At 41.8% G+C, this 26,680-nt stretch overlaps 1 protein-coding gene across 1 annotated transcript in view; it reads left to right on the top strand.

The window, feature by feature from the left end:
- plxna4 (plexin A4) overlaps positions 1-26,680 on the top strand; it is a 207,358-nt gene that overhangs the window by 107,919 nt on the left and 72,759 nt on the right. The window contains exons 4-5 of the mRNA XM_084573806.1: positions 12,199-12,327; positions 25,883-25,983. Coding sequence (XP_084429932.1) covers positions 12,199-12,327; positions 25,883-25,983 — 230 coding nt within the window. The remainder of the gene's footprint in view (positions 1-12,198; positions 12,328-25,882; positions 25,984-26,680) is intronic.

Genomic DNA, 26,680 nt, shown 5'->3' with positions numbered 1-26,680 from the left:
AAAATGCCTTAATCCAGCCAGAACTTAAATGTAATTGTGAAAACTATTTAGGAACATCATGTCTAAGAGACAGGCCTACATTACATGGCCCTCCACTGAGTGTTCATGTCATTATGTTTCCCACTACACTACCTAATTAGTTTGTTTCTGTTTCGTGAGTCTGTAATTACAGACAAAATCACACGTACACATGCTCATACATGGAAACATACTTGTAAAGATATTGGTTTTTTATTTGCTTGCATGTTTTTTCTTTTTTTTTTTTATCTGTGCGGTTGTATTTGTGATTAGATAACCAGCCATCCTGAAACAACACGCTCATTTATTTATTGGATGCAGTTATTTGACTCCCACTGTGAAGCCTCCATTATCATGCACAATACACTGCTTTTATGCTATCGCATAATGCATGGGCGTGAAACTCTAATGTGCTCCCTTGATAAATCAGTGCTAATTTTAGAAAAACCTCCCACAGAGCTGGTGAAAGGGGATGGGTTACAGTCAGATAGTCTTCATTGGTTACAAGAGAGGGAGTATGTTTGAAAATAATTCAGAGAACACGGGTTTTAGAATGAGTTCATGACCAGGTCAAGAATTATTTTAGTGACTTCTTTAAGGCAAAATGGACAGAATACGTTATTTGCACTGTGTTTTTATTTCCGACCAGCTCCCCCAAAAAATGTGTTAAAATAAGGTCATGGCCTTACCATATATTTCTAGTATATATGTCAGGCTGAGGTATTGTACCCCATATGGGGAGACACAGAAACAAAATTGCGTTACGTGTTGTGATAAATGTGTTTGCCTCTGGTGGCTGTTTGGAGTGAGAGTAAGAAAATAAAAATGAACTAGTCTCTTTCTTTTGGGTTTCTGACCCGTCTCTCCCTGGAACACTGTTCACTTTAGTGCATTAATTATTAGATTGAGGTGAGATTGAGGCTTTCATATAAATAACTCAAAGCCAGCTTGTTGTTAAGCCAACCAAACACATAGTTGAGCTTTATTTTGAAGCAACAATCACGTATATAAACTAGAGGTTTAAGTGTTATGTTTATATACTCATCTATATGCATAGCTAACTAGTTGTAAAAAAAAAAGTAATCTAGCGTCTTTACAGTATCTTTTGTTGAAATCATTTGTCTAGATTCTCAGATATATTTGACAAAATGCCTGAACTGGATGTAGAAAATGTGGCACCACAGAGGTCTGCTCATGGACGCCCTCTGTGGCTGGTGGACACTATTATATCTGCCAGTTATGTGTTTGTCACGACGCGGACAGGCTTCATGGAAAGTAGTCATTTTCAGTGGACATTGGCCTTTAGTCTCCTTGCTGTTTCTCATTCTCACCATCCTTCCTCCAATGTTTCCATTATTATAGCAGTTGGTGAATCAACACATGCCTCAAGGGTTGAGTGCAGTGTTATTCCTCGCTCTCCCTGTCCTCCTTGCTCTCCTTATTTTTCATTTTATCCCCCTATGCCTCTCTGTCTCCCTCTCTTTCTCTCTCTCTCTCTCTCTCTCTGTGTCTGTGCTAGACCTGCGATGCAATTTTTCACTTCAGTGGGGAAACGGCTATAATAGAGGGAGTGTGCCAGTCTTTTTAATAAAGGAATAAAGGCAAAGAGGAGAGATGAGAAAGAAAAAGGAACCACCCTTGGGGGCTGAAAGCAAGCAAATACACACACACAGGAAAAATGCACACAAACACACTTGTGCAGACAATATGGAGGCGGCGCAGAAATTCGCACCTGCTTATCTCTGAGGAATTGGTTGTGAGGTGCTTCCGTATTTAATTAGAAACTTTGGAAGGAACCTCATAAATCACCACAACATAAAACTGAAGGGTAGGCAATGAATGCTTCCCGTACACGTGCTAATGCACACACACACACACACACACACACACACACACACACACACACACACACATATCGGCACAGTTCTGAAAGGTAAAACCATTGATAATTTATGAATTCCTGAGTATGTGTGGTCTCCAGCTGCAGTCATTGGTCTATAGATTTAATATAGATTTAATATAGTTGTGCGTGCGTGTGTGTATGGTTTTTGTCGGCCATTGCCACACCAGTAGAGCTCCACATCTTTCTGGAGAATTGCTTGAAAAATGTCTTCCGCATCACCACCACCTTATTTTTTAGAGAACATTTAAAATTCCCATTGCAAGATCACATTACGCGACTCTGTGATTACACCTGACCAGAGACTCAACACAGAGATAGTGTTGTGTTGAGAAACAGTGCATCAGAGTGCTGAAAGGTCACGGTGTGTTTGTGATTGTGTGTGCACAGGATTGTGCATGTATTTAGGGCTTGAACTCTGTGTGTGTGTGTGTGTGTGTGTGTGTGTGTGTGTATGTGTGGAAAGAGTATGCCTATGTCTCCAGAGTTATTCTGATGGCAGTGTGCGGTAACAGGATCCAGGGTGATGTCTGCTCTCAGACAGCGTCTGGCTCTCAGCCCCCCATCTATTATTCACACACCTGCACACACATACACACACGGTGTCTTTACTACACTTTCTTTTCCACGTTTCGTAAAAGTTACATCGCTGCTTTCTTTGTGCTTGTATGAGTTTAAGCTTGTGTGCATTTATGTATTTGGACTTATCTCCCAGGAAACCAATCACACTCTTCAAGTCAATGAACTGCTCTGTTTGCCCTGGTAAACAAGCTGAAAATTAGTATTGACCAGAGAAAGGAGGACAGACTGATAAGCAGTAAAAGAAAGCGATAGATAACCACAAAAACAAAGCTGTGTCTAGTAAATGGAGACAAAAGAGTTTTCAAAGTCACTCCTTCACCTTGGTAAAGTTGATCAGAGCCTGTCATTAGGGCCATTATCAGACCTAGACATCTTTATTGGGACCTGGAACTTCTCCACATCCCTTGGATATGCTGCTGATTGACAGTTATGGAAACAGAGTATGGTCCAATCAAAGATGGACTACAGAGCGTTCCCTGTTAAGGTGAAAGAATACACCCGTGTTATTGTGTTTTCAGCTATGGCCTTGCATAGGTCACAAGAAAAGGTCACAATGGGGGTGTTTGTGAATGATTCTGTGGATGCTGATCAAAGTCTCTCAGCGTCCTTCCATGCAGAGGGCTCATATTCATCTTAGCTTCCTGAACTACAACATTAAGCCTGTTTGGTGTAAGGTTGATCTAAGGTTTTTTACTCAACAATTAACTCAATTTCTCCACTGTGGAATAAATAAATAAAGGATTCTCTTATGTTAGGATTATCTTATATTTACTCATCCCTGAATGTATCGGTAACTTGGTGGTTTGCAGTTAAAGAGGCAAGGTGCGGTTAAAAAAGTCCATTGAAAAGTTGTCATAAAAAGGCAGATGGTGTGACCCTGCATTGCCATAATTGATTGATTCTGGCATTATATGAAGAGACTGAAGCAACTCAGGCTGACTAAACTCATCATGGAGCAGAATATCCTCCTCTAAAATTACTTTGAAAAACTCTGCACAGGTGTACTGAGAATAATTGCTGCTATTTTTGAAATAGGGTGCTTCCAGCCAGCGGTGGTGAGTACCTATTCACAGCAGTGAGAGGAGGGACTAAGCACTTAAATGATCCTAAGATGTCTCGTAGAGTCCAATCTGTTTTGGTAGCACATTAGACAGGAGTGGTCATCATATTTTGGCTCAGTGTACACCGTGATAAAACAACACAATAAATACATTTTACTTGATGATGATGGATATTATCCTCCATTTTCTCCCCATTCTCCTCTTCGGCTTCTCTAACATCAAAGCTAGCCGCCTCTCGCTCTTCCATATGTCCAAATTCCTGGCTCCTGCAATTCGCAAATTTGCGGATAACACATCCTTTCCACAAAAGTCACAGGCCCCTTGTGTGTGCTGCGGTCATACAGTATATTCAGCCGACTGAAACGGTTCGCCAGCCGCACTCGCCCTAATGAACTGCATCCTCAGCTCTGAGTTTGTGGACTGCTGTGTCACCTGAAAGGTTTGATTGGACACAATAGGCTGATTTGGTGCCCTCACTCCTCTGAGGAGCATGTTGACCTCATTAATGACTCCCAAAGCCTTTTAGCTTTCACACAGAGGCCTCCGGTAACAAAATATAATGGGCGTACACAGCGCTCTGTAGCGCTGCCACCCGGCTCTGCGCCACTAATATAGACACAGGTGGTGATGCGCCCTCAAATTATGCCGTTGCCTCTGTGGGGTCCTTGAGGCCCAGGCAGTAGCTGCTCTTCCAGAGGCTCTTATCACTGCAGAAAAATGGAGTAACAAAGGAAAAACAGTAGAGGAAATAATTGGTTTGAAACAGAAATGTGCGTATGGGTTTTTCTAAGCCAGGCCAGTTATTGGTTTGCATTAAAAGAGCTCTGTCAGGAGGATATTCCCTCTAATACCCTGCTATATGGCTGTAAGAAGACAGTAACACTTAGTGATGGGATGATGCATATTGCAAATAAAACTGACAAAATGTGTGGAGATAATATTGGAAAAAAAGGCCGTTACATCAGAAAGGAGTAGAGCTGGAGAAGTTCGAGAAAGCTCACAGAAGAGGAAATGCATTTATTTTCACTCCCCTTTCTTCCCACTTCCATATAGATTGAAGGGTAAAGTGCTTAACTGTATTTTCTGGAGTCACCATATACCAGTGGGCTTTGCAGTAAGTAAAACGCACGTCTGCAGGGCTTTTTATTTTCTTTCACTGGTAAAAGTAAATGTTTAAGCCCAATCAAAAAGTAGGTGTATCAAAGGGAGATAACACTAAAAATCACAGAAGAGAGTCTGCAGCTGACATAAGAAGAAGAGTGTAAAATGTCACAGCAGAAGGGGAAAAAGTAAATGAGGGAAGCTGAGTGAGTCGTTAAAAGTCAAGAGGCCACAGATGTTCTCAAGATTGAACCGGCCATCGGCCTGCAGGTGTTTCAGACAAGCTCATGACTTTAAGATTGCGGCGGGGCGGCGGCGGAGGGAGAAAGAGCGAAAGAGAAAAATAGCCAAAGCAACAGCAGAGGAGGGAAATGAGTAACAAAAGCTGAGCTGTGAGCCCCCCGCTTGGTCACAGCGCTCTGAGGCAGCTCAGCAGCGAAGGCAATGATAGCAGGGAGACCTGTCACTCACCCTTTGAAGCCATAGGGGAGATTGAGCGAGGAGAGGAGAGCAGGGGGAGAAATGAGTTGGGAAGCCTCCAGACACTTGTCCCCTTTCACGTCCAACACCATCATCCCTCACAATAACATTCTTGTCCCCCTCTTCTCCTCTCTCCTTGCTTTTTCTGTCTATCTCCCAGCAGGGGCTTAAGGTTAGATTAGTAGGCCGCGTGGACCTGCAGGCTAAAAGTTACCACGCCTTTAATGCCACAACGGTCAGTCAGCGAGCCGGGGGTCCCCCTGCAGTCCTGTCTGCTGTAGTGCCAGATCCCAGGTGGACACTTGAGTAGCACCGATGGCAACGCTCGGTCACTCGTGAAATTAAATAGATCTTTTTAACTTCTCATCATCTACCCATTATTGTCGTAGTATTCCATTTTTATCACCAGTAAAGAGATGGAGGTTGCAGTATGTAAGTAAAAATCCTCTACTAAAGGAGCCTACTAAGTTTTATTTTTGAGCTTTGTAACTTTTCTCACAGTCAGTCTTAATCTCCTTTTCCTATAAACCACCTATCCAAAATAAAATACTTTCAGAGGATTAACCTCAGTAAAACACAGCTCAAGAGGAGGGCCATTGTAGAGGTCATAATTCTGCACAGTTTTGACACTGACAACGCAAATCTCTCTAGTTACTTCCCCGCTAACAATGACATTTCCTTGATGTACGCCCACAAAGCAACTTCCCTCACAGCGCCGGCATCGAGGCAAAGACATTAATTAAAATCCTGCTGTGTAGCAGATATGCCTAATTGCAAACATAAAACAGAGAACAGTGAATTAAAGCATAGAATGAGTTCAGTTCCGCTCTGTCGGGGTTTTTCTTTTTTTCTTTTTGCCCACTCATCCTCCTATAGAGAGAGGAGTTGAGTCAGAGGGAAAGAGAAAAAGGAGGATTTTAAAAGTGTCTTTAATGAACTGGATGAATATTTTACTTCCATAATAGGAGGGCACTAAAGCACTGAGTCAGTGTTGTACTTCTTGTACAAATGCAAGATGACTCCATTATAGCTTGTCATAAAATGTAAAATGCCATAGCAAAAGACATTGTAGGTGTAGAAATACAATGGCATTAGTCATTCATGTGTCACCTAGAGGCCTTGTTTCAGAAATGGCTTAGATTTAGTGTGTCCCTTCCTGGCCAGCCTTCTGTCTCTCAGGATAAAAACACGTCTCTGTCTTTGATTGTCCCCAATAACTCTCTCTGGCAGTGGTTAGCAAAATCATGTGTGGTTCTTTACTCTGCCAGTGCTGCATGACCAGCCTGGCATCTCACATTTGTGTGGCTTGTTAAAACCATCGGATTAATGTCAGATCATCTACACTCCCCCTCCTACTAGTCTTCGCCAGTCCATCTCGCCTAAAGCTATATATTGAGGCACTGAATGTAGAATTGGAGGGTATGCGGTGGCATTGATTGACACTGAGAGATGTAACCAGTCTGCCTCTTAGTCCCCTTCTCTCTTTTTTTTACCCCCACCTCCCCCACCACTCCGCTTTTCTCCGTGTCTGCTATATGTTTTGGAGAGCTGGACAGATTTCTGCAATCAGACAGCCACCATTGTATTGCTGTCGGTATGAATAGAACGCGCTCAGAGAGACACATTGCCATTATGTAGTGACGATACGTTGCTTCTTTTCTTCCCGTCTCTTTCTTTCACAGTGAATGTTCCTCTCCGTTGTCTCCGTCTGTCTGACTGCGTCTCTTTCTAGGCTCTTAATGCATGTCCTGCCTTGCCTGCTTGAACACCTAACACTCCGCTGTGGCTTTTGCAAAGAGGGTGGAAACCTGAGGGAAGTGTGGCAGGTCGGGTTACAGTGTATTTTGGAATGTGGCTGAGCAGTTTCCAGTACAAAATGCTTTTGATTGATATCTTGAACAAGGTAAAGACCTAAGGCGGTGAAGAGAAGACCCCAGGAGAACGCCATGTGCACTTTCTTCTTTTACTCTGTCACAGAAATATTATACTAGTCTGTTAAACTTACACGTCAGCTAGGATTAGGTGGTCTCCAAATGCCTTAAATCAGTTGCACATTTAAAGGAAAGAAATCAGTGCTGTAGGAATTCTTATAGGCTGTTCATACTTCTGAGTTAAGTTGACGCAAAGGCTATGGCGACAACGCAGACCCCTACGCAACTGAGGAGGTTCAGAGTTACAAACGTATGACTCATTTCAGTCGCCATTGTTGAAAGTGAAGCAGGAAGTAGAAACAAAAATGAACCCGACTGGCAAAAAAGACACAGCGCCGAGTTTTAGAAATGCATGTAACTCAAAATTTTACTAATTGTAATTGAGGAATGTGACACTATTGGAGTACTATTGGTAAATAACAATCGGCTTTAGAAGCCTGGCTCATTTAATCACATGGTTATCCAACAGAAAAAGGTTCAGGACCCTTATTAGCTGGCACAGACCTAGTATTTGCCCACGTGCATGTTTCAGAGGATTAGTGGAGTTCCTCACACAGGTATTGTGGAAATTTACGTTTCCCAGCATGCTGTATGACTTTGGATGACATTCTGCTCGAGCCCACTCACCTCACTGTGGTCGCATGGCCCATGTCAGACCACAGTGATACTTTAGTCAGCAGCTTATTCTGGCTTCCACTAGCAGCATGTTGGTCATGGTGTGTTTTCCAGCCATGGTGTGTTAGTGTGTGTGCCATGCTTAACAGACTGCAGCTCTGTGTGACAAGCCTTCCTTTTGCCACTCCAAAATCCATGCCATAGCAGGCAAGGACACAGTTCTGCTGTCTTTTTCGCCATCTTTACTCAGAACAACAAAGTTGCTCGCCTCCGGTTATTATACGTTTAGGAACCACACTTTTCCAAACGGGTCTTTCTTTGTGTGCTCCAGCTTCCTGACATGCACGTTAGGTTGTCTGATGATTTTAAATTAGTCATAGGTGAGAATGTGAGTGTGAATTATTGTCAGGCTCTTCAATTTAAAATTGACTGGCGACCTCTCCATGGTGTACCGCACCTGTCGCCCAATGTCAGCTGAGATAGGTGCCAACTATCCAGAGGGTTCAGTTGTGATTGTGTGTAGTATATCCTGCACAGTAGCACTATTACCGCAATACATCCTCTGCCCTGACACCACTACAGCAGTATATAGTATGTCTCTTGAGGATTAGACTTATCCTTCAATGTGGACACTCTATCCGGCCATTTGCGGTATTTTCCATATAGCGGCACAACAGTTCAGGGATCATCCCAAATCAATAGAAGTCCTCAAATGTGCAACCAGAGCTACTGAATTTCAAAGGCAATTTTCATCAGAGGAGGGTTCCAAAGGGGCAGCAACATTATTGACCGAGGTTAAGTAAGGTGTCTTTTGATTTAACCTGTGACAAAACAAACCATCCGTTTTCCAACAATCCAATAATCTAATATTATATTATTTCTTCACTTATTCTGCTAGATGTGTTTCTGTGGATGTCCCAGCATACGTCCTCATTGATTTTATTGTACGGCACACCGTGAAGAGTTTAAGGTTTTAGTTATTTTATATCTGAAGAATAGCACGCAGTGAGTATAATAAAATAAAGACTTTAGCATTACGTTATTACCTGCCGCAAATTGGATTGCATGCAGAGTCGGAGGCAGCGTCGTATTTTCCATTTGTGGCGAACAGTGCCAATACGAGCAAACTGAGCGAGGGTAATCCTGTGGTTTTCACACCGGAATGGCTTCCCTGTCTGTATCACACCTTCTGCTTGCTGTTAGCCCCATGGAGAGAGGGAGAAAGTCACTTTGGGCACATTATTTTTCATTGACATATTCAAAGCAGGCGATACCATCTGCACACAGTTGTTTTTTTTTCTGCACTCTTAACACTGAAAATGTTTCATTTTTAGTATTTAATGTATTTGAAGTCATTAGATAAACTACCGCTTATTGCAGAGAAAACCCATGACAGCCCCTAATCTTTGAAACAGCATTTTATTAGTGCCAATTATTTACTTTTTTGTCAGGGTACTTTATGTGCTTTGATATTCTCTCGTGTGGTACTGGTGAAGTTGCTGGCCACAGCCACTAGGGGGATGCCGTTTATAGACAAGGGGGTCGCTTTTCTCTGCTTGAAGTGTGGTATAGTGTGAATATCTTGCACAGATACGGTTGTATAAAGATCCCAACAGACACGTAGCTTTTGAAGACATATTTACTACACACATTTTGCAGAGCTGTGGAAGTGTGCTCTGACTCAAAAGTGCCAGCGAGTCTCCACACTCTCCCACGAGTATCCCTCATTACCATATGAGGATCTCCAGCCAGGCAGCCTGGTATGTGTGTGTATATACATGTGAAAGAGAGAGACAGTGAAATGCCACTGTTCCTGTACATGCACATGCATTTGCGTGTGTTCATTTATGTGCAGACCCAGTGTATCTCTCACCTTCTTACTACTCTGAGACGTTCACTGTCAGGCAGTGGATGTCTATTGTGCAGTGCTAATGTGATAGCAGAGATTAGCATTGTAATCCATTTAGCATAGAGCAGCTAATCCACTTTATTACTGTTGAAAGGGAATCAGATAATATTGGCTAGCTCCAGTGTAGCTACTTTAATGATTTTTGGCTGATGGATTATATATTGCTTTAAGATTTTATAAATAATTATGGTTTCTGATGATGAATTGGAAATAAATGCATTTCTTGTTTCAGTCTATCAATAGATTGATAGTTTGCTTTGTGTAACTGTTCCTTTAAAGTGTAGAGGTCTGTATCTGTGCAGATGAAGATAGCTGCAACTGTTATTTTAAAAGCTACAATCCAGGGTGGCCCTCCTTTGTTGATTTGGAAAAAAACATGGGATAAAATTATTAGTAAATACTGTATCGGTGCCAATTATTGTATAAAATCCAGTTGTATGTCATTCAAATCAACCCTTCTCCCCAGTGTTGCCTCCTCCAGTCCCAGTGCGACTGTAGCAGCCAGCGTTGGATACTTGTGGACATGCCGTGCACTCCCCGGTGGCTCATTTGTTTTGTTGGTGGTCAGATTGAGGGATAATATACAGGAGCTTCCCCTTGAAGCCTCTCTGCTCCCTGGTGGCTATGGATCTGTCCCAACACAATAAAACTCTATATTCAGCCACTGTTATAGACTATCAGCCCTTAAACTCCAGACACCAATTGACTCCAGACTTTATCATATGGTGAGGGTAAGCTGATACACACATCTTTCAATGCATGCAGTTGCACATGTACCCACATGCACGTGCACTGTGCACATATGGACATCACCCTAAAAGAACTCCCTCTATCAGGAAGATTAGATAACCCCACCTGCTGAATCTGGCCTTGGCTCGTGTGCAAGCTTCTTTCTTCTTACCTCCTTCTCTTCTTTCCCACTCTCCTATTTGCCGTCTGTTTCTTTTCTTTGCGACTGACCCTAGTGCATACAATGGTTCCCAGTGGAAGTGTGTGGGGCTTTGATAAAAAAAGAACTCAAGGTTCTTTGAGATCAAGGTCACTACACAAGCCAAGCAGGAGGCAGAACGAGACAGGAAGAATGACTGAGGAACAAACGAGGAGGGAGAGCAGGGTGAAATCAGGGTGAAAGATGGTGCCTGTTTAAAGAAATGTCATGTTGTGAAATTGGATATCAGGAGAAACAGCCGGTTAGGGCAGTACTTAAACAGCACCCGACGTACTTGGGTTTCTCTCTTTGATATACAATAGTTGATTGTCAAAGCAAAGACAAAGGAAAGTTCCACCGGCCTATAGAAGAGCTGCAGATTAAGTGAAGGTGGAATTAACTGACACTGTTACTCATTATAAAGAACATGCATATTGTGTTTCCTAAAACTAATATTCATGCTACTAGTTTGAATGTGGAAATAATAAAGCATTGAAAGATACAGAACAAAACGTCATTATCCAGGGTGCGTGCAAAAGTCTTTTATGGTAATTCTCGTAAGGTAAAGGCCCTCCAGTCATTTTCATATTCAATCCCCAACAAAGACAAACAGCATTGTTTTCAGCACCATTTCACCAAATGGCTCAGTTTACCTACAAAGACTTCTTGAACTTAAGGAGTCCTTAGATTAAGGTGGGCCGGGTGAGGTTTTTTTTTTTTTTTGAAGATAATGCTGACAGAGAGAATACAGAGAGTGTGTTGTCATAAGCTTATTATAATTAATCATGAAGTGACTCACCTGTCTGCTCGACCATCTGCTTCCTGTCCAATTATCTCCCGTTTGTGCCTGTTACCTGTGAACCCTTAAGTGCTGAAGAGCACAAAGAACTACCAAGAGTCATCACAACTTTAACAAGACTCTCTTCACACCTGTCCGCCAGCCCACAAAGGCCTGTGTGTGTGCGAGCGTGTATTCTGCTGGGTGTTGAAAGTTGCTTGGCTAGGTATGTGTCAGAACTGTGTGTTGCTGGAAAATTAGAGCCAGAGGAGCAGATTTATAAAGGATCATTTGGAGCGCGCCCAGTGTGTGTGTGCGAGTGTGTGTATGTGTGACGATGTAAGCAGATGTTCTGGCACAACTCGGACCGCTTCCATCACATCACCAAGTGTGCGCGGGGCCAATTCCATGCACTTTCTGCTGAGTAAACTCACCTAGGGGCCCATACACCACACCTCTTGCCCAGATGTCTCATTACCATAATCGCTTTTGAATGGCTTAAACTATGTTGAGAAATATGTGCTATAGATAGAAATATGCACTTCTCAGATACAGCATTGAAAGCCATGATGCATGGGAAAATCTTGAAGCACTATGTAGTGGGCAGTTGCCAATAACACCAAGATATAACTTTTTAATGATTGCTCAGTTTCTATTTGCACACATTGTCCAAGATGCTATCTTTACCTTCCTTGTACCTCAGCTGTTTTTTTGTCTCCGTGTTATATTGTCAGCCAACTTTACTCCACCAGTTGGCTGAGGTGGAAGAGATCGAAATAGCAGCACCAACAAATAATTAATACACTATTCGATTTAATACTAATATTGGTGCTAAAATGATTGGAATATGTATGAAGTGTATTAATTCTTAATGTGCTTCTGTGTTTTTTTCCAGATCCGGGTTGATGGCTCCTCACGTGCTCTTCAGTATGAGACTGTTCAGGCTGTGGATAACGGACCCATCCTCAGAGACATGGCCTTCTCTTCTGACCACCACTACCTCTATGTCATGTCTGAGAACCAGGTCAGACACAGAAACAAAAGCCCTTCCTGATTACTCAATATCATAACCATTGGCATTTATCATTTTTCTTATGTCACCGTGTAGAAACAGGGGTACCCACACTTTTTTGGCTTGCGGGCTACTTTGACAATGACAAGTCAAAGTGATCCACCAACATATAATACATATCTATATATAGGCTATAGATAGATATACCGGGCGGCACCGTGGCATGGTCGTTAGCACTGATGCCTCTCAGCAAGAAGGTTCCTTTCTGTGTGGAGTTTGCATGTTCTCACTGTGTCTGCGTGGGTTCTCTCCAGGTACTCCGGCTTCCTCCCACCGTCCAAAGACATGCTCGTTAGGTTAATTGGTCATTCTAAATTGTCCGTAGGTGTGCATGTGAGTGTGAATGGTTGTCTGTCTCTCTGTGTTAGCCCTGCGATAGACTGGTGATCTGTCCAGGGTGTACCCCGCCTCTCGCCTGATGATAGCTGGGATAGGCTCCAGCCCCCAGCGTGACCCTTCACAGGACAAGCGAGTATAGAAGATGAATGTCATGCTACAGTGTTTAAAGCTATACCCATCTTTGTTTTTATTATTCTAAGAAGACAAATTGTTGCACAGCACCTCCCTTTAAGAAAGACAGTAGTCTTGAGTTGTTGATGTTGTGCATGGCTGTGGAAAAGTAAAACAAAAAAAAGAAGACGCAAACTACCCGCACATTGGGCACCCCGGAGTAGAATAACCTTTGGTGTGGCTAAAGGAGAGAAAGGGATTAGATGGACCATTGCATGCTCTGACCACATATTTTTATAGAAACTGATCATGAGGGTAGAGCTGGAGTGAATAAATGTGTTGAATTATGAGGGGAGAGGGGAGAGGGGAGTGGTGTTAGTGGTGTGTATGTCTGGGCACAGGCAGATTCACACGTAGCTCTCTCTCTCTCTCTCTCTCTCTCTCTCCTCTCTCTCTCTCTCTCTCTCTCTCTCTCTCTCTCTCTCTTCTCTCTCTCTCTCTCTCTCTCTCTCTCTCTCTCTCTCTCTCTCTCTCTCTCTCTCTCTCTCTCTCTCTCTCTCTCTCTCTCTCTCTCTCTCAGTACCTTTGATGACATGGAATGTGGAGCGAAATAGCAGCACTCTGTGTAATGGACACAGACACAGAGTCTGTGAAAACCCCTATCAGAGGCAAAACCTCGCCAAAATAGCACCGTGGAAAGTCACAGAAAAGGCACACTCCTGTGACCGACTGTCTATTTATATTCTACACACAAAGGCCCACAGCCACAAGCATTTACCTACATTATGATTCATACATGCTCAGTAGCCAGTAATCTAAGTTAGGAATGGTGAGGTATATATTAGGGCAATACAGTATTTGCATAAATAGTGTCGGACCCTCACAGATGAACTGAATTGGGTGCAATTGTGAACATCAAGTGATTGAGGCTTAGTCTAATTAGCCCTGGTCTTAGAAGCAGCCTATTATATTTTACTTTAAGTATAAAGTTGCAAAATACATTTGCAGAGGAAAACAGGGCCTATGTGTGATGCATGCTGATGCAGTGATGTATAGGCAGCATTTTACTGTTGGATCTGGTCATTGTGGTGCAAGTTCTAGCTATGGCCAGTATAAGCTGTCAATATGTTATATAAGCTGTCAATATGTTATATTCCCATAAGCAAGACAGTGTTGTATGGACAAGGCATCCAAGAAAAGTTTGATACTACCAATGGAAAAGAGTCTAAAAAGAAAGAATATCATTGGTGTGGCTTTTTCTTATTTGAGAGTGCTGAAAGAGGAGAAGGAACTGTACACTGCAGACAATTTGTGTAATTACTATCACTGCCAGAAGGAGAAATCAAAAGTTGCACGTTGTAGCTTTAAATTACTATCATTCTGATGATGAACAGAAACTACTAACTAAATCTGCCCAGAATGCTGAGAACACTGTAGTACAGTATTCATTTAGTTTCATATCACTGCTTCAACATTAACATTATCTTTCCAACAAGGTATTGCTGAAATGTAAGTAATACTGTCCGTAAGGCTAAATGTCGCCACCAGTGAAACTCTTTCTCTGTTCACTGTTCATTATTAATGCGACTGTTAGAAATAATATTGCAAAAGCTCTGAAGTACAGATAATATGCATATCATTCCCTCTCTGACTCCTCTTTATCTTCCACCAGCCGTAATCTCAGAAGGCCATTGCTGTTTTGTTGGCAGCAATAGCCTAGTTACCCCTGTACATTGTCTGCAGCTTCCAGAGGATTATAGACCTTGCTGGCACCGTGAGAGCGTCAGTATTTACTAATGTAGTGTGTTCTGTTTTGTTTGTTTGTTTGTGTGTGTGTGTGCACATTTTAAGTGCCCAGATTATCATGATAACTCTTTAAATATCAGACAGACAATGAGTTGAAGGTGCCCTTTTAAACGCAGCTCTCAGTCCATCTGCAGAGAGAGTGTGCAAGGACGGAGACGAGAAACAAGAGAGCAGAATAAAGGACATTTAGGATGCTCTTTGTCATTGCATCCAATTAAGACTGTTTTGTGCAAATCAGTTAACCAGTGAGAATTTGTTTTTCTCTCTTTGGGGATTGCTGTGCATGTAATTGGGCTTATAAAAGATATTACAGAATAACAAATGAATTTTTAGGAATACTTAATTTCCATTTCTTCCCATTATGTTAGATTCCTTTATGTCTCACTGTTATTGCCCAACATCATGTTACAAATTTAGCTTTTTTTAATTTGCATGCCAATTAGCTTATATTGAAAAAAGCAACCAAGGGAGCTTTTTGTTTTAAATTGCGTGTGTGTGTGTGTGTGTCCTTTGTAGTAATGAGTCTATTAGCCCAGTTATGGCGCTGACCTCCACTAACTGTTTAGAAGGAACAATTGGGAATTACAATACACACAAATATAGAAAGCAGTTAATGAACACTCAAAAGCACACCCATGTGCAAACACTGGGTCGACTTCAGCGCCGAAGGGTTTACAGAGGAAAGTGAGTGAATGAATTTCAGACATTGTTGCAGACTATATGAGAATTTAAGTTACTTGCACGCTAATTGATCCTTAGTTGCTTTCACAGATATTTGTTCTATTTATATTTTTTTACATGTTAAGCCAGGCAGCTAAAAAGCACTTCTTTATTTTCACTCATTGCCTGTCCTGATTGTTCCGTTAAACAGGACTCTTTCGGAGTGTCTGCAATCACTGAAGGAGATGAGCGCAAATTACTTCTTTTCAAATGTGGAAAACATGTTACAACAATATTTTGGCATTTCCTCTCAAATCTAGGGGAATATTCAAAAGCAAGTCGGCTCTTGCTGAACTGTTTTCTGTTACCACAAATCAAATTTGTTATTAATGCTGTGTTGTGGCTAAAATAATGTTAATTAACATAAGAAATTTATTCTCATTTGGCACCAAATTACTACAGATTTAAAAAAAAAATAAAATAAAAGAATTTCCTGATCAGTTATCATCTTCAGTTCCTTGGGTTTGCTTTTTGTTAACCCCACGGTGGTTTTCCAAGCTGGAAGGGCATGTTGTGGTCCTGCTACCATGCATGGAGTATTGAATACAGAACAGCTGACGGGATCATTGGTATTGTTTAGAAGAACATCTAGTGTGCACATGCACAATCCAAATTCCCAGCGGTGGTGAACGCTATTCAAGCTGCAGGAGTTGGTCGATAGCTAAAGGCCACCTGCTGTTTCTGGGAACCTGGGACCCGGAGACTCGGAGAGAGAGTCGAGGGAGAAATACAGACAAGGGTAAGGCATGATAGAAGGAGAGAAGCAAGGGTGCCCACAACAGGAGGTTGAGAACAGAGTTGGTCGATACAGCTGCTCCCATGCTGTTCTTAGCCTTAAAATACACCTCTTCAAATTGGAGATGTCGGACATGGGGATGAAGAGCCCGAACGTTGCAGGATCCCGTCTGGAGTGTGTCTGGTAGTGGACGGTGAAGGTCAGGCACTGATATTGGAGGAGAAAATGTGGTCTTTAGGGAAAGGGAATGGACATTTTAAAACCGGATTTTTAAAGAAGGTAGCCAATATGGTGCTACAGATTGTACAGTCAGTGTGTTTATATGCAAGGTGGTTTTTCAACCTTGTATTTGGTAAGGAAAACAGTGTAGACAAAAGACTCTGTCAACATCTCCTGTTCATTAACGCCAAGGAAATACAATCCTTGTCCTCACTGCAATCATCACTCTAACACAAAGTGAATAAAGCAAGCAAACATGATTACTTCGTCTATATAACGATTACCCAGCTCAATATGCTTTTCTTTATCAGCGAACACATTTATATGTTCTGATCTAGTTAGAAAAGAGAAAGTTTCTGTTCAAACTAGAGTATCTCTCCATCACAAAGCAAATTAATGTAAATATGAGTGGCTGTATAAGGATGCCACATTCATATTTGTACGACACAGCATTTAAGTGGCTCATGTTTTTGAATCTGTATTGAATTGGAAAGACAAAGTAGACGAAACGCCACCTTTTCACCAAGACTGAAGAATTACAATCAATGTCCTCACTGCAATCATCCCTCTGTATCACAAAGTGAATTAAAGAAAGCAAACATGATTACTTGGTCTATATAATGATTGCCCAGCACAGTGTTATTTCTTATTTTTTTATATAAATGAGAACATTTATATTTTTCTGTGCAAACTTGAGTATCTCCCCATCACAAAGTAAATAGAATATAATTATTTTTTTTTTTGATCAAATTTTTATTTAACAAGAATACAAGTTACAACCAAGAAACATGACTCATTAATGACAATAGAGACAGTACAAAAATTGACTGTAACAACTAAATCAAGTAAAGTAAAAAAAAAAAAAAAAAAAAAAAAAAATAGACAGAAAAAAAAAAGGAAAAGGAAAAGGAAAAGGAAAATGGGCACCACCCACCCCCCACCCCCCACCCCAACAGCACACTCACAGTGGTACGCTCTCTAGCACCCTATGGAGTATAGATCTGACGTGACACACACGCAAATAAACCCATTCAGGAAAAACAAGGTTAGAGTCTCATTGAGCTTATCTGTAAATAGAATATAAATGTGATTGATTCTGTATTCTGTAACTCCACACTCTGATAATGTGCGACACGTTCTTCTCGTGTGGCATAAGTGCCACGACAATTAAATATAATCAATTATAAATAAATTACAATGTGGCAGGACCGCTGGAGCACCGCGGCAGCTTCAGGCATTGGGTATCATGGTGAGGGTCACACTATATGCTGCATGTCTGTGTCAATTTATACACCCATTATGGAAGAAAGCTCGCCAAACACCAAGGCAAACACACATTTTTTCCTGCAGTGCTGTGGATTGTGGAAATCATCTTGCACACATTGCATTTTTTGCATTTCATTTTTCCTACCATGCTATTTTTTTTCTTCCCTTCCTCCTTCCTGTGCCTGTTTCATCTTTGTTTGTTTTTCTTCCAGGGTTATAGTGTTTTGCTCTTACAACCTCTATTCTTTTATAAGAGGATTTGTAAAGCGAATGAGGATTCAGCCTTTTGTGTTTTCTTTCTTCTCTTTCTTCATCTCCTTTCTCGTCATTTTCATTCCAATGACTACGCTTGTCATTTTTACCATACGCCATCCCCCAGCGCTCCATTCCTTAATTTCTTTTCCCCACATTCTTCACTAGCGAAGTAATCTGTCATCCCTGCCCTCTAATTAATCCAGTGATTGGCTGTCCTCTAATTGGATATTTCTCTCTATCTCCCTTTCACTCTTTCTCAGCCTCCACACACAGAAAGAAGTCCTATTAGCGGGTTAAATAGATGTTCTGGTGTAAAGAGGACAGTCAGATTGTAGAATGGGTTGTGATTATGGATGTTAGGGTAGCGGTTTGAGTGACAAGGGCAGGTCAGTCCCACTGTTAATATAAGCTGGTACAGTAGTCCACTACTGTGTTACCATCCTTTCAACACTGCTTCGTCTGTCAGCCACAATGAGAACATCTGGGTGGAAGCAATGGGGTGGTGTCCGCGGATGTTAGGGGTCATTAGCAAAAAGTAGTAAAAGTACAAATCACGCACCAACATTTTTAGTAGGCGCTATAAATATATTCATCACCTCCTTGAAGTGATGAATAGTTACTGACACAGATATGAATAATTTATGGAGCCGTTTTAATGCACTGCTTCTTTCTTTTACATATTTGACAAATAAAGATTTTAGCTACAAAATATGAAACACAAATATTAAAAATTAAAAAAAAACACAGTCAGTTTTATTAATGTTTTGTAGTGAACAAATTCAGCAGTCAATAATTATTTCTGGTATTTTATTACTTTTTCAAATTGACAATATTAGCATAACACTACAATATGATGTTATCACAACACTTAAGTTAGTCAAGTTATGGTAATATATAATCATGATATTTAACAGTTAGTGATACGCAGAGTACTGCGTTAACATATCAGAGACCAGCACTATGCTGCAATACTATGTGGTGAAAGTCAAGCCGACGTTGACTAGTCGATGACGTCACACATAAAAACAGAGTAGAAATGAATGCTTCACAACAAGCTACAGAGGCTTTTCTGCAAGTTTATTGAATAGGTTGCTGCTGGACGTAGCACACATCAACACCATAAATACCGTCAGTCTGACACTTCTGATATCAGCTCTACCGTAACTTCCGTCTCTCCCATGGTGCATTCACTGACATCAAGGACAAAAAACACTCTATACATCCACAGCAACAATGCCAACTAATAGAACAGCACCGTCAGTCGCGTTTAATAGTACTTCACAGCATGTTGTAAGATGGCATCCCTGTATAGCAGCTAAAGGTCTAATAACTTTAGATAATGAAATTCACCAGTGAATAGTTGATATGCGGCCTCCTGTCTGTTACCGCAGGGCGCTTGGTGAAGTTGTTAATTGATGTCGCTGAGAGGATTTGGACTGTTCCTCTGCTAGCGTTAGCTGATGCCTTTTCAGATGAGTGTGTAATGCAGTAGTACATTTGTTGTATTTCAGGACTGACTTACATATTCTGCACGTCACGGTAAAATGGACTTCATCTTAAGTGAAGTATTTCCACACACTTCATGAACCACTGCTAATGTGGCTAATTCTCGGAGGCGTTCGTGTTGTTATTGTCACGAGATCGGCAACTAGTCGACATAATGGTAGAGCAGTGAAGTTGACTAGCCGTCACAACCCCTACTATGTTACAAGGTTCCATTCAAACAAGAATCAAGAATCAAGAGTCTTTATTATCATTATGAGAACATAACGAAATTTTGACGGCTTAATTCCTGTTGCTTTGTGACAATTTTTGTTTTGAAATACACAGCACCATTAAATTAACTGCCAAAAGATTACAGAACATGTTTGAACCCACTGTCTAAGTAGAATTTTATGTCTGATGGGATAAAAACAACTACTGTTTGGACCCATTTGTGAGAAAGTAATTTGAAAGGATATGATTTTGATTGCAGAGCACATTAATCAGCAGCTGGCTGAGACTTGACATGAGTTTGAGGGCATTTGGGAGCTGTTCAAGCTATTTGCTGTGTCTCTCCATGCTTTGGTGTTCCCATAGCCATGCCACTGCCCTACAGCAACACATAAACTTATCTTGCCAGTTGCTGTTCAGTGAGTCAGCGGTTAGATTTTATCAAGCATGCTCCTACGTGATTTTAATTCTCGGGTAATTTTCCTTCCGATATATGCTAACGCTTTACATTCAGCACGTAAACTGTTGCTGGAAAGTGCAGCATTGCGCTAATTTGTTATTTATATTCAGTGCAGCAAATTCACATCTGTAAGTGTGAATTATTGAAAATGTGTACGATAGTGTGGTAAGATCGTTGAAAGCCAAATGCTTTTTTTTTTCTGTTTTGAAGCCCCCAAGGGAAATCCGACAGGCCAATTTGTGGAAGTATCGCGTCTTTGAATCTCATCAAAGATGTTTAATACCAGCATCCTTTAATTTCTATCAGCAGGAAACTTTTTGCCACATCCCTTAGAGTGTGGCTTCCTCACCCCTCTCGTGTGCGGCTGTGAGTTATGAAGGTGTTTAGATGTGCATATTATGTTGTGTCCCAGTTTAGCTGCAGGCTCCTTGCGGTCTAACAAGGCAAGCGAACAGAGCTGATATGTTGCAGCCATCGCTGCCTGACACGCTTCTGAAAAATGTCAACAAACTGGGGCAGACAAGGTTGGAGTGAACTCTTGGCTCACTCAAAGTCCCTTTTGAAGTTTTACCTTTGTCTTCTCTCTTTTTCTCTCCCTCCTTTATTCATTCTTGCTGTTTGTCAGTGTATTCCTCAATCTGTTTTCTCACTCTTGTATAACTGTCTCTCCTGCAAGCCCATTATTCCATATAACAGACAGTCATTTTATCGAATTTGTCACTCATGGTGATTCAACATTCAGCGTCTTCTGTCAGCTACTGGACGCAGTCCAAGCTGTGCACTCTGTCTGCGTGATACAGGCCTTATTTTTACCCAAGCTATGCCCCCGGGCAGGATGATGCAGCCAGAGCAGAATTAGACATGTGTTTGCCAATGTGAGACCTTGGCCATCATGCCCTCAGCATGGCTCTTGCATTGAGGACTGACAATGTAATGGGACGACTTTAGCATGATGTACTTTACGAATTTATAGCAGCAGAGTTGAGCATGCGTCAACTTTTGGTTGCTTAGTTTGTAGATGTGTCAAATATGACAGATGGTAAAATGCAGCAAAACACGCCTCATGCAGGAAATTCTAATCTATAAACTATTATTAGTAAACTGCTTCAAGCTTGTTTACCTTCTCTTTTTCTTTGCGTATTGGGGGGCTTACCCTCTTTGGAATGGAAAGATAAGTGAAAATGATTGATCGTATCCGAGTCGTTTGTCATGCGCTGACAGTCCTGACAGTGCAATGGATGGCTTTGTCGTTTAACCTCTGAAACGTCAAATGAAAACAATATTGCACTTGCAGCCACTGGCCCGCTCTGTTAACTGAGTTTATGATATAATACCGCTGGTTTGGTGGTTGACGGATTGAGTGGTGCGTCAGCTGTGACGAGGCGGCGGGTCGTTGATGTGTCCCTCGCTTCATTTGACTCCCACGTCAATCTTTCCTCCATCCAGCTGGAGAGGAGAGAGGTGAAGACATGAAAGAGAGAGGGAGAGAGGGAGAGAGGCAGAGAGGCATTGGTAAATGAATGAAGGAATAAATAACAGAAGGATCTGATATTCTTTATTAGACAGAGAGGTGAATTAGCCAGAATTTTAAAAGATGTTGCCCTGGTTAGTGTATACATTATCACGGGGTATTGAAAGAGCTTGCATTGTTAAAATACCCCACATGGTGGCATGGTAATAAAATTATACATAGTGATTGGTTGAGGCTGCCAGACTTGTTTCCATTTGAAAGACTGTAGAGATAACAGCAGGTTACAGCATTATTATTCATATTCACTGTCATGAATATGAATAATGATTTCACTTAACAGGCTTAATGATTGGAGCTGATGTGCTTGCAGTCATCAGGATGCTTAATTGTCAATGGCTGCTGTCGACATGGTAAACTTACAACGTCTGTTAAAAAAGCGACCAAATAACATTGCATTACAGACATTTAACCAAATTATTTCTTATTAATTTCTGCTTCCCGGCCAATAGCAACGATAGAGAGCCAACACTGTGCCAAACTAATGAACAAATTCACACCAGGGAAGGAGAAAAAAGACAAAGCTAGCCCGGGGGAAGAAGAGAAAAAGATAAGAGAAGTTCAGTGCGGCCTACAGGCTGTAAAGCGGGATTGGGCTATCACTTTAATTTCCCTCTCTCTGTTCATTCGGAGTGGTGTAGTTTGGCTGCAGGTGGAATCCCTGTTTAATTACAACTGTAAGGGGCAGGAAATAGCAGGATAAAGAGAGGAATAGAGAGGCGGCGAGAAGAATTAGTTGATAATAAAAGTCTCTGCAGATTTAATAAATGATCCCTTTACCACTGCAGGTGGATTTGTGTGCCCCTAACATGATGTAAGCATAGGGGGCGAGAGTTAGTTTAAAAAAAAAACAGTCTTTATCATCTCCTCAGTGGAGTGACTAAGTCCTTGAAGTAAAATTCAAAATACCCAAGTAAATATTCTTCCCCCTTTACTCCACTTAACATCCATCTCCACAGATACAATAGCCACTCACATCCTTACTCTATAGACACCGTGTATGATTTGACTCCATTGTGCCAGCACAGCAAATGATCAAATGCGTCTTCATTTCTCCCCACATATTAAGGCATCAAGTACTTCTGTGATCTCAGCCTTTTTTTAAAAAAAAAAAAAAGCATGATTATATGCAGCAGCTTCCATCTCTCCCTATTGTGAAAGGAGGGAGAGTGCAGGGTGTAATGGCTGTCATTTACTCACCTGAAACAGGAGGGGAATTATAAATGCCATGCACCCCATCTTTTGTATTTACCCCCGCTGATATGATAGCGCAGTCACGGTGAAGAGACGGTGAGCCGTAATGGTTGCCTCGCTGGCTAGGTCTCCACGAAGAAGATAGCATGAAATGAATGTGATATCGAGATGAGAGGGACAAGGGGTGCATTGGGTCGTTTAGCCACCAAATCCCTCAATTTTTTGATAAAAGAGGAGACAAAAGTGTTGCCCGCTAAAGTGTGTGTGTGCGCCAGATAGAGAACTGAGGCTCTGGAGAGATGATGAATATATGATCTTACACACCTCAGAGCGTCTGAGGGCACCAATGAATGATATCAGGATATGTGCACTGGATCAGAGGACCCACATTGGCACCCATCGCTTGTGCTGGGCTGCGGATGTGGTGTGCGTTGGTCTTTGTTTGTGTGTGTGTTTTATCTGTTGACAAAAACCATCTCCCCAGATGCAGGCTTCGATAGGCATCAGGAGGTCCCCTTCATTCTACAGTCTAAGCTTAATTCTTTGTGTGTTTTTGTACGTGTGTGTGCGCTTCTGGGTTGTGTGTGTGTGCCCCGACATATCTGGCACTGATGAAGTGTTAAATTATAAAGGATATGGTGCCATCGGTTGGTACAGTTCTGTCTGGGTGCTTGGCTTTTATGGGAGATCAGCGCAGTGTCATGGCTTCATACATAACTTAAATGCACACAGCCACTGGGAAATTGTGGCTACATACGCTCTCATGATAAGGCTTTGGGAGCTCAAATCCATCCACAGGCTATCACAGTGGCCTTTCACTTCAGTGACTGAGTGGTTATTTAGCTGGTGGTGGATCTCAGGAGGAGGAGGAGGAGCAGGAGGAGCAGGCCTGGCGGAGAGTGACAGGGAGGGAGGAATCTATCTTGTGCGATGCATTGTGCAATAACGATCAGTGTTGAGTTTGATCATGTGCACACACCGCTGCTTCGCTATCTCCCCGATTCCATCTCAAACTCATTCCCTTTATCTACCTAATGCAAATATGCCTCTGCACAGCATGGTGTGACAAACAAACTAGCTAGATTTGCTGAAAGCACGCACACACGCGCACGTTTAACACACAGAGATGCACCTGCATTGTTTCTAATCTGAAATAGCATGCAGGATTCCTCACGTCTTTGACAAGGAGATACGCCCCCCCCCTCTCAATTCATTCAGCTGTGTGTGTGTGTGTGTGTGTGTGTGTGTGTGTGTGTGTTTGCCACATGTTGTCTATTTATAGTACTTGCAGAGATACACAGAAGATACACAAATGCAGTGAGTAGAAGAGGTAGGGGTGTAGTAGTGTGTTTTTAGAGCAGCTCCATCACGCCAGTGTGTCAATGTCTTAACTTCAGTGACAGTATGTGCGTCTTTGTGGTTCGTGTGCCTCTCTGCGTGCACATGTGTGGAAATATGACTTCCACAGTGAGTGTGTGCAAAACCGACTTGACTCAGTGTATTTTTTTTTTTAGTAGAGAGAGCGAGAGAGAGAGTGCGCGGCTGTCAGGCAGAGATGTGCCGTGTGATAGTCCAACAGAGAGAACCGCCGTCAGTGCCAGGCTGTGCTTTGGAGATACCACTAAGCAGAGGCATTCCTGATCTCTTGTTACATTCAGTCATGCCCTACATTGCACGGTTTAATTATGGTCCTTTTATACCCTCGAATAGGGAATTTAGTCAGTGAAATTTGTTGTGAACGCATGTATAATTACATCACTTATACACAAAGAAATAACGAGAGACCGGTATTCAAAATAATTTGATCCTCACCGTCTACTGTGTTACAGGGGAATCTGAGAGGGGATTTCATTGATTGATGAGGACAGTAAGATCCTGAATCCACACTTTAACATCTCATAAAGTTCACTATGTGTATTTTACTACAAAGGAAGCTTATTTGCAGGTTTATTTTTAATCTAATCCAACAAAATTGTGATTGGAATAAATTATCCTGTGCAGACATTATTTCCATTATCTGTACAGAACACTGTTAGCACATCAAACCAAAGACATATGTCAATCACTGTATATAAAATAAGCCATGAGTAGACTTTGTTTCTTTGGGTGAATATATTAAATGTTGTTATCAGCCTATAAGTGCTTGTAAGTTAAGTAAAGAGAGCTTTAAATTGTTCAACATACCCTGGAATCTCCAGGTAATATTTGTTTGTGCTCATCTTCATTTAAAAAATACATTTACTCTTTTAAATCTGACATATGAATCCACCATGCACACACTCTTATACCCTTGTGCCCTCATAACAACCCAGTATCAGTCCCACGCTGATGATGTCGTCTCTCTTTCCTTGCTGTCATCGGCGAGCCGAGTGAGTGACAGTGGTCATCCGCCAATGACGGCTCATTAATCAAAAGTGCCAGCAGCACCTATTATTGCGGCACGCCGTTGCCATGGCGACAAGACGACGGGGGGACAGTCGAGATCTACCTCAGCTCTGCCCCTTGCGCTCGGCCACTCAAGGCCCCTGCCAATCAGTGCCAGTCAATGCCAGTTTGAATTGGCAGGGCTATATATCAAAATAGATGGACTGCTGTCTCAAGTGGTCAAGCCTCCCAAATGGAGCCAGCTGCATTGGAGAAAGATGGAAACTGTTAGGCAGTAGCATTTTTATAAAAATAAGTCATGTCACAAAATACTTTGGGTGTTAGTTTGCTTTATTTGTTTTTGCAACGGATGTGTATTTGGCTTTAAATAGAGCTGGAAACATTGCATTTTTCTGGATTTATTTGGTTGTGTGTTAGCTAAATCAGAAGTAGCAGTCATGTGGTCTTGATTATTCAAGATGCAAATTATAATGCAACAGCATGATATGATATCAAGACATAGTCATTGTCAAGTAACTGAAAACAATTCTTTTTTTTTTTTTTTGAGGTATTTTTAATAGATAAAAAATTTCAATTTATGTTTGATGAATTGTTTTGCCAATATGTTCATCACATTTTCCCTTTATGCATCTAAACACTGCATTTGTTGCACATCTTGGGACATTAAAGTTACAGCCTCTATATGTTTGCTCATCCTAACACCTTTCATCGTTTCAAAAATATATAAATTCTCTGCTGGGGTTTGACCTTGCTGTGTTTTCTGACTTCTCTGCAGCTGTCAAGGGTGCCAGTTGAGGCCTGTGGTCAGTATACCACCTGCAGCGAATGTCTTGGATCCAGAGATCCCCACTGTGGCTGGTGTGTCCTGCACAACATGTGAGTACTACTAGAACTGTCATAGACTTGTGCACACACACACACTTTCACTCACTCCTCATGCATATAAACTACTATGTCTTTTCCGTCGCCTCCCATTCATTTACTAAGCCTCCAACATACTAACCAGACATTTTGGGGGATGCTTTGTTTGGGTTGTTAGCCTCCCTTGCCAGCATGACGCCTGGGCCCATGCCCAGCACTCCATCCCCTGCAGCCTTTAAGCATTCAGGGACACCTCTAGCCAACTCGGGCCAAGTCTCAGATTGCTTTCCTGGGGTTCAGCTTTGTGCCAGCGGCCCCCTTTAGATCCATTACCAAACCTAACCACTGGCATTGTTTACCAGCCCTGAAACCAGAGCCTGGTGAGAGCACAGACACTGATGGGCACTGCCAAGGTTCTGATGGGCACCACTCCAATCTTCAGGAGTTGACACGAGGAGAGTGATCGCTTCTGTTACTGTAGAGAACTGTTGAGTGCAATCTCACAGATTATCTCATTAACCACAATTTACTCGCTTTCCTTGCTAACCTGCTGTTTTTCTTAAATTTTTTTTTATCCCTGCTTTACTTTTAAGATTGTCTGTCATTCTGTCCTTCAAATGCACAAGCATGCACACACAGATACGCACAAATTCACAAACACCCCAGCTTCTGTCAAACCCCCTATCCCTCAAGATTGGAGAGGGAGATAGTG

This window comes from Chelon labrosus (assembly GCF_963514085.1).
Source record: "Chelon labrosus genome assembly, chromosome: 23".
Classification (NCBI taxonomy): Eukaryota; Metazoa; Chordata; class Actinopteri; order Mugiliformes; family Mugilidae; genus Chelon; species Chelon labrosus.
This window is presented reverse-complemented; position numbering and strand designations above follow the sequence as displayed.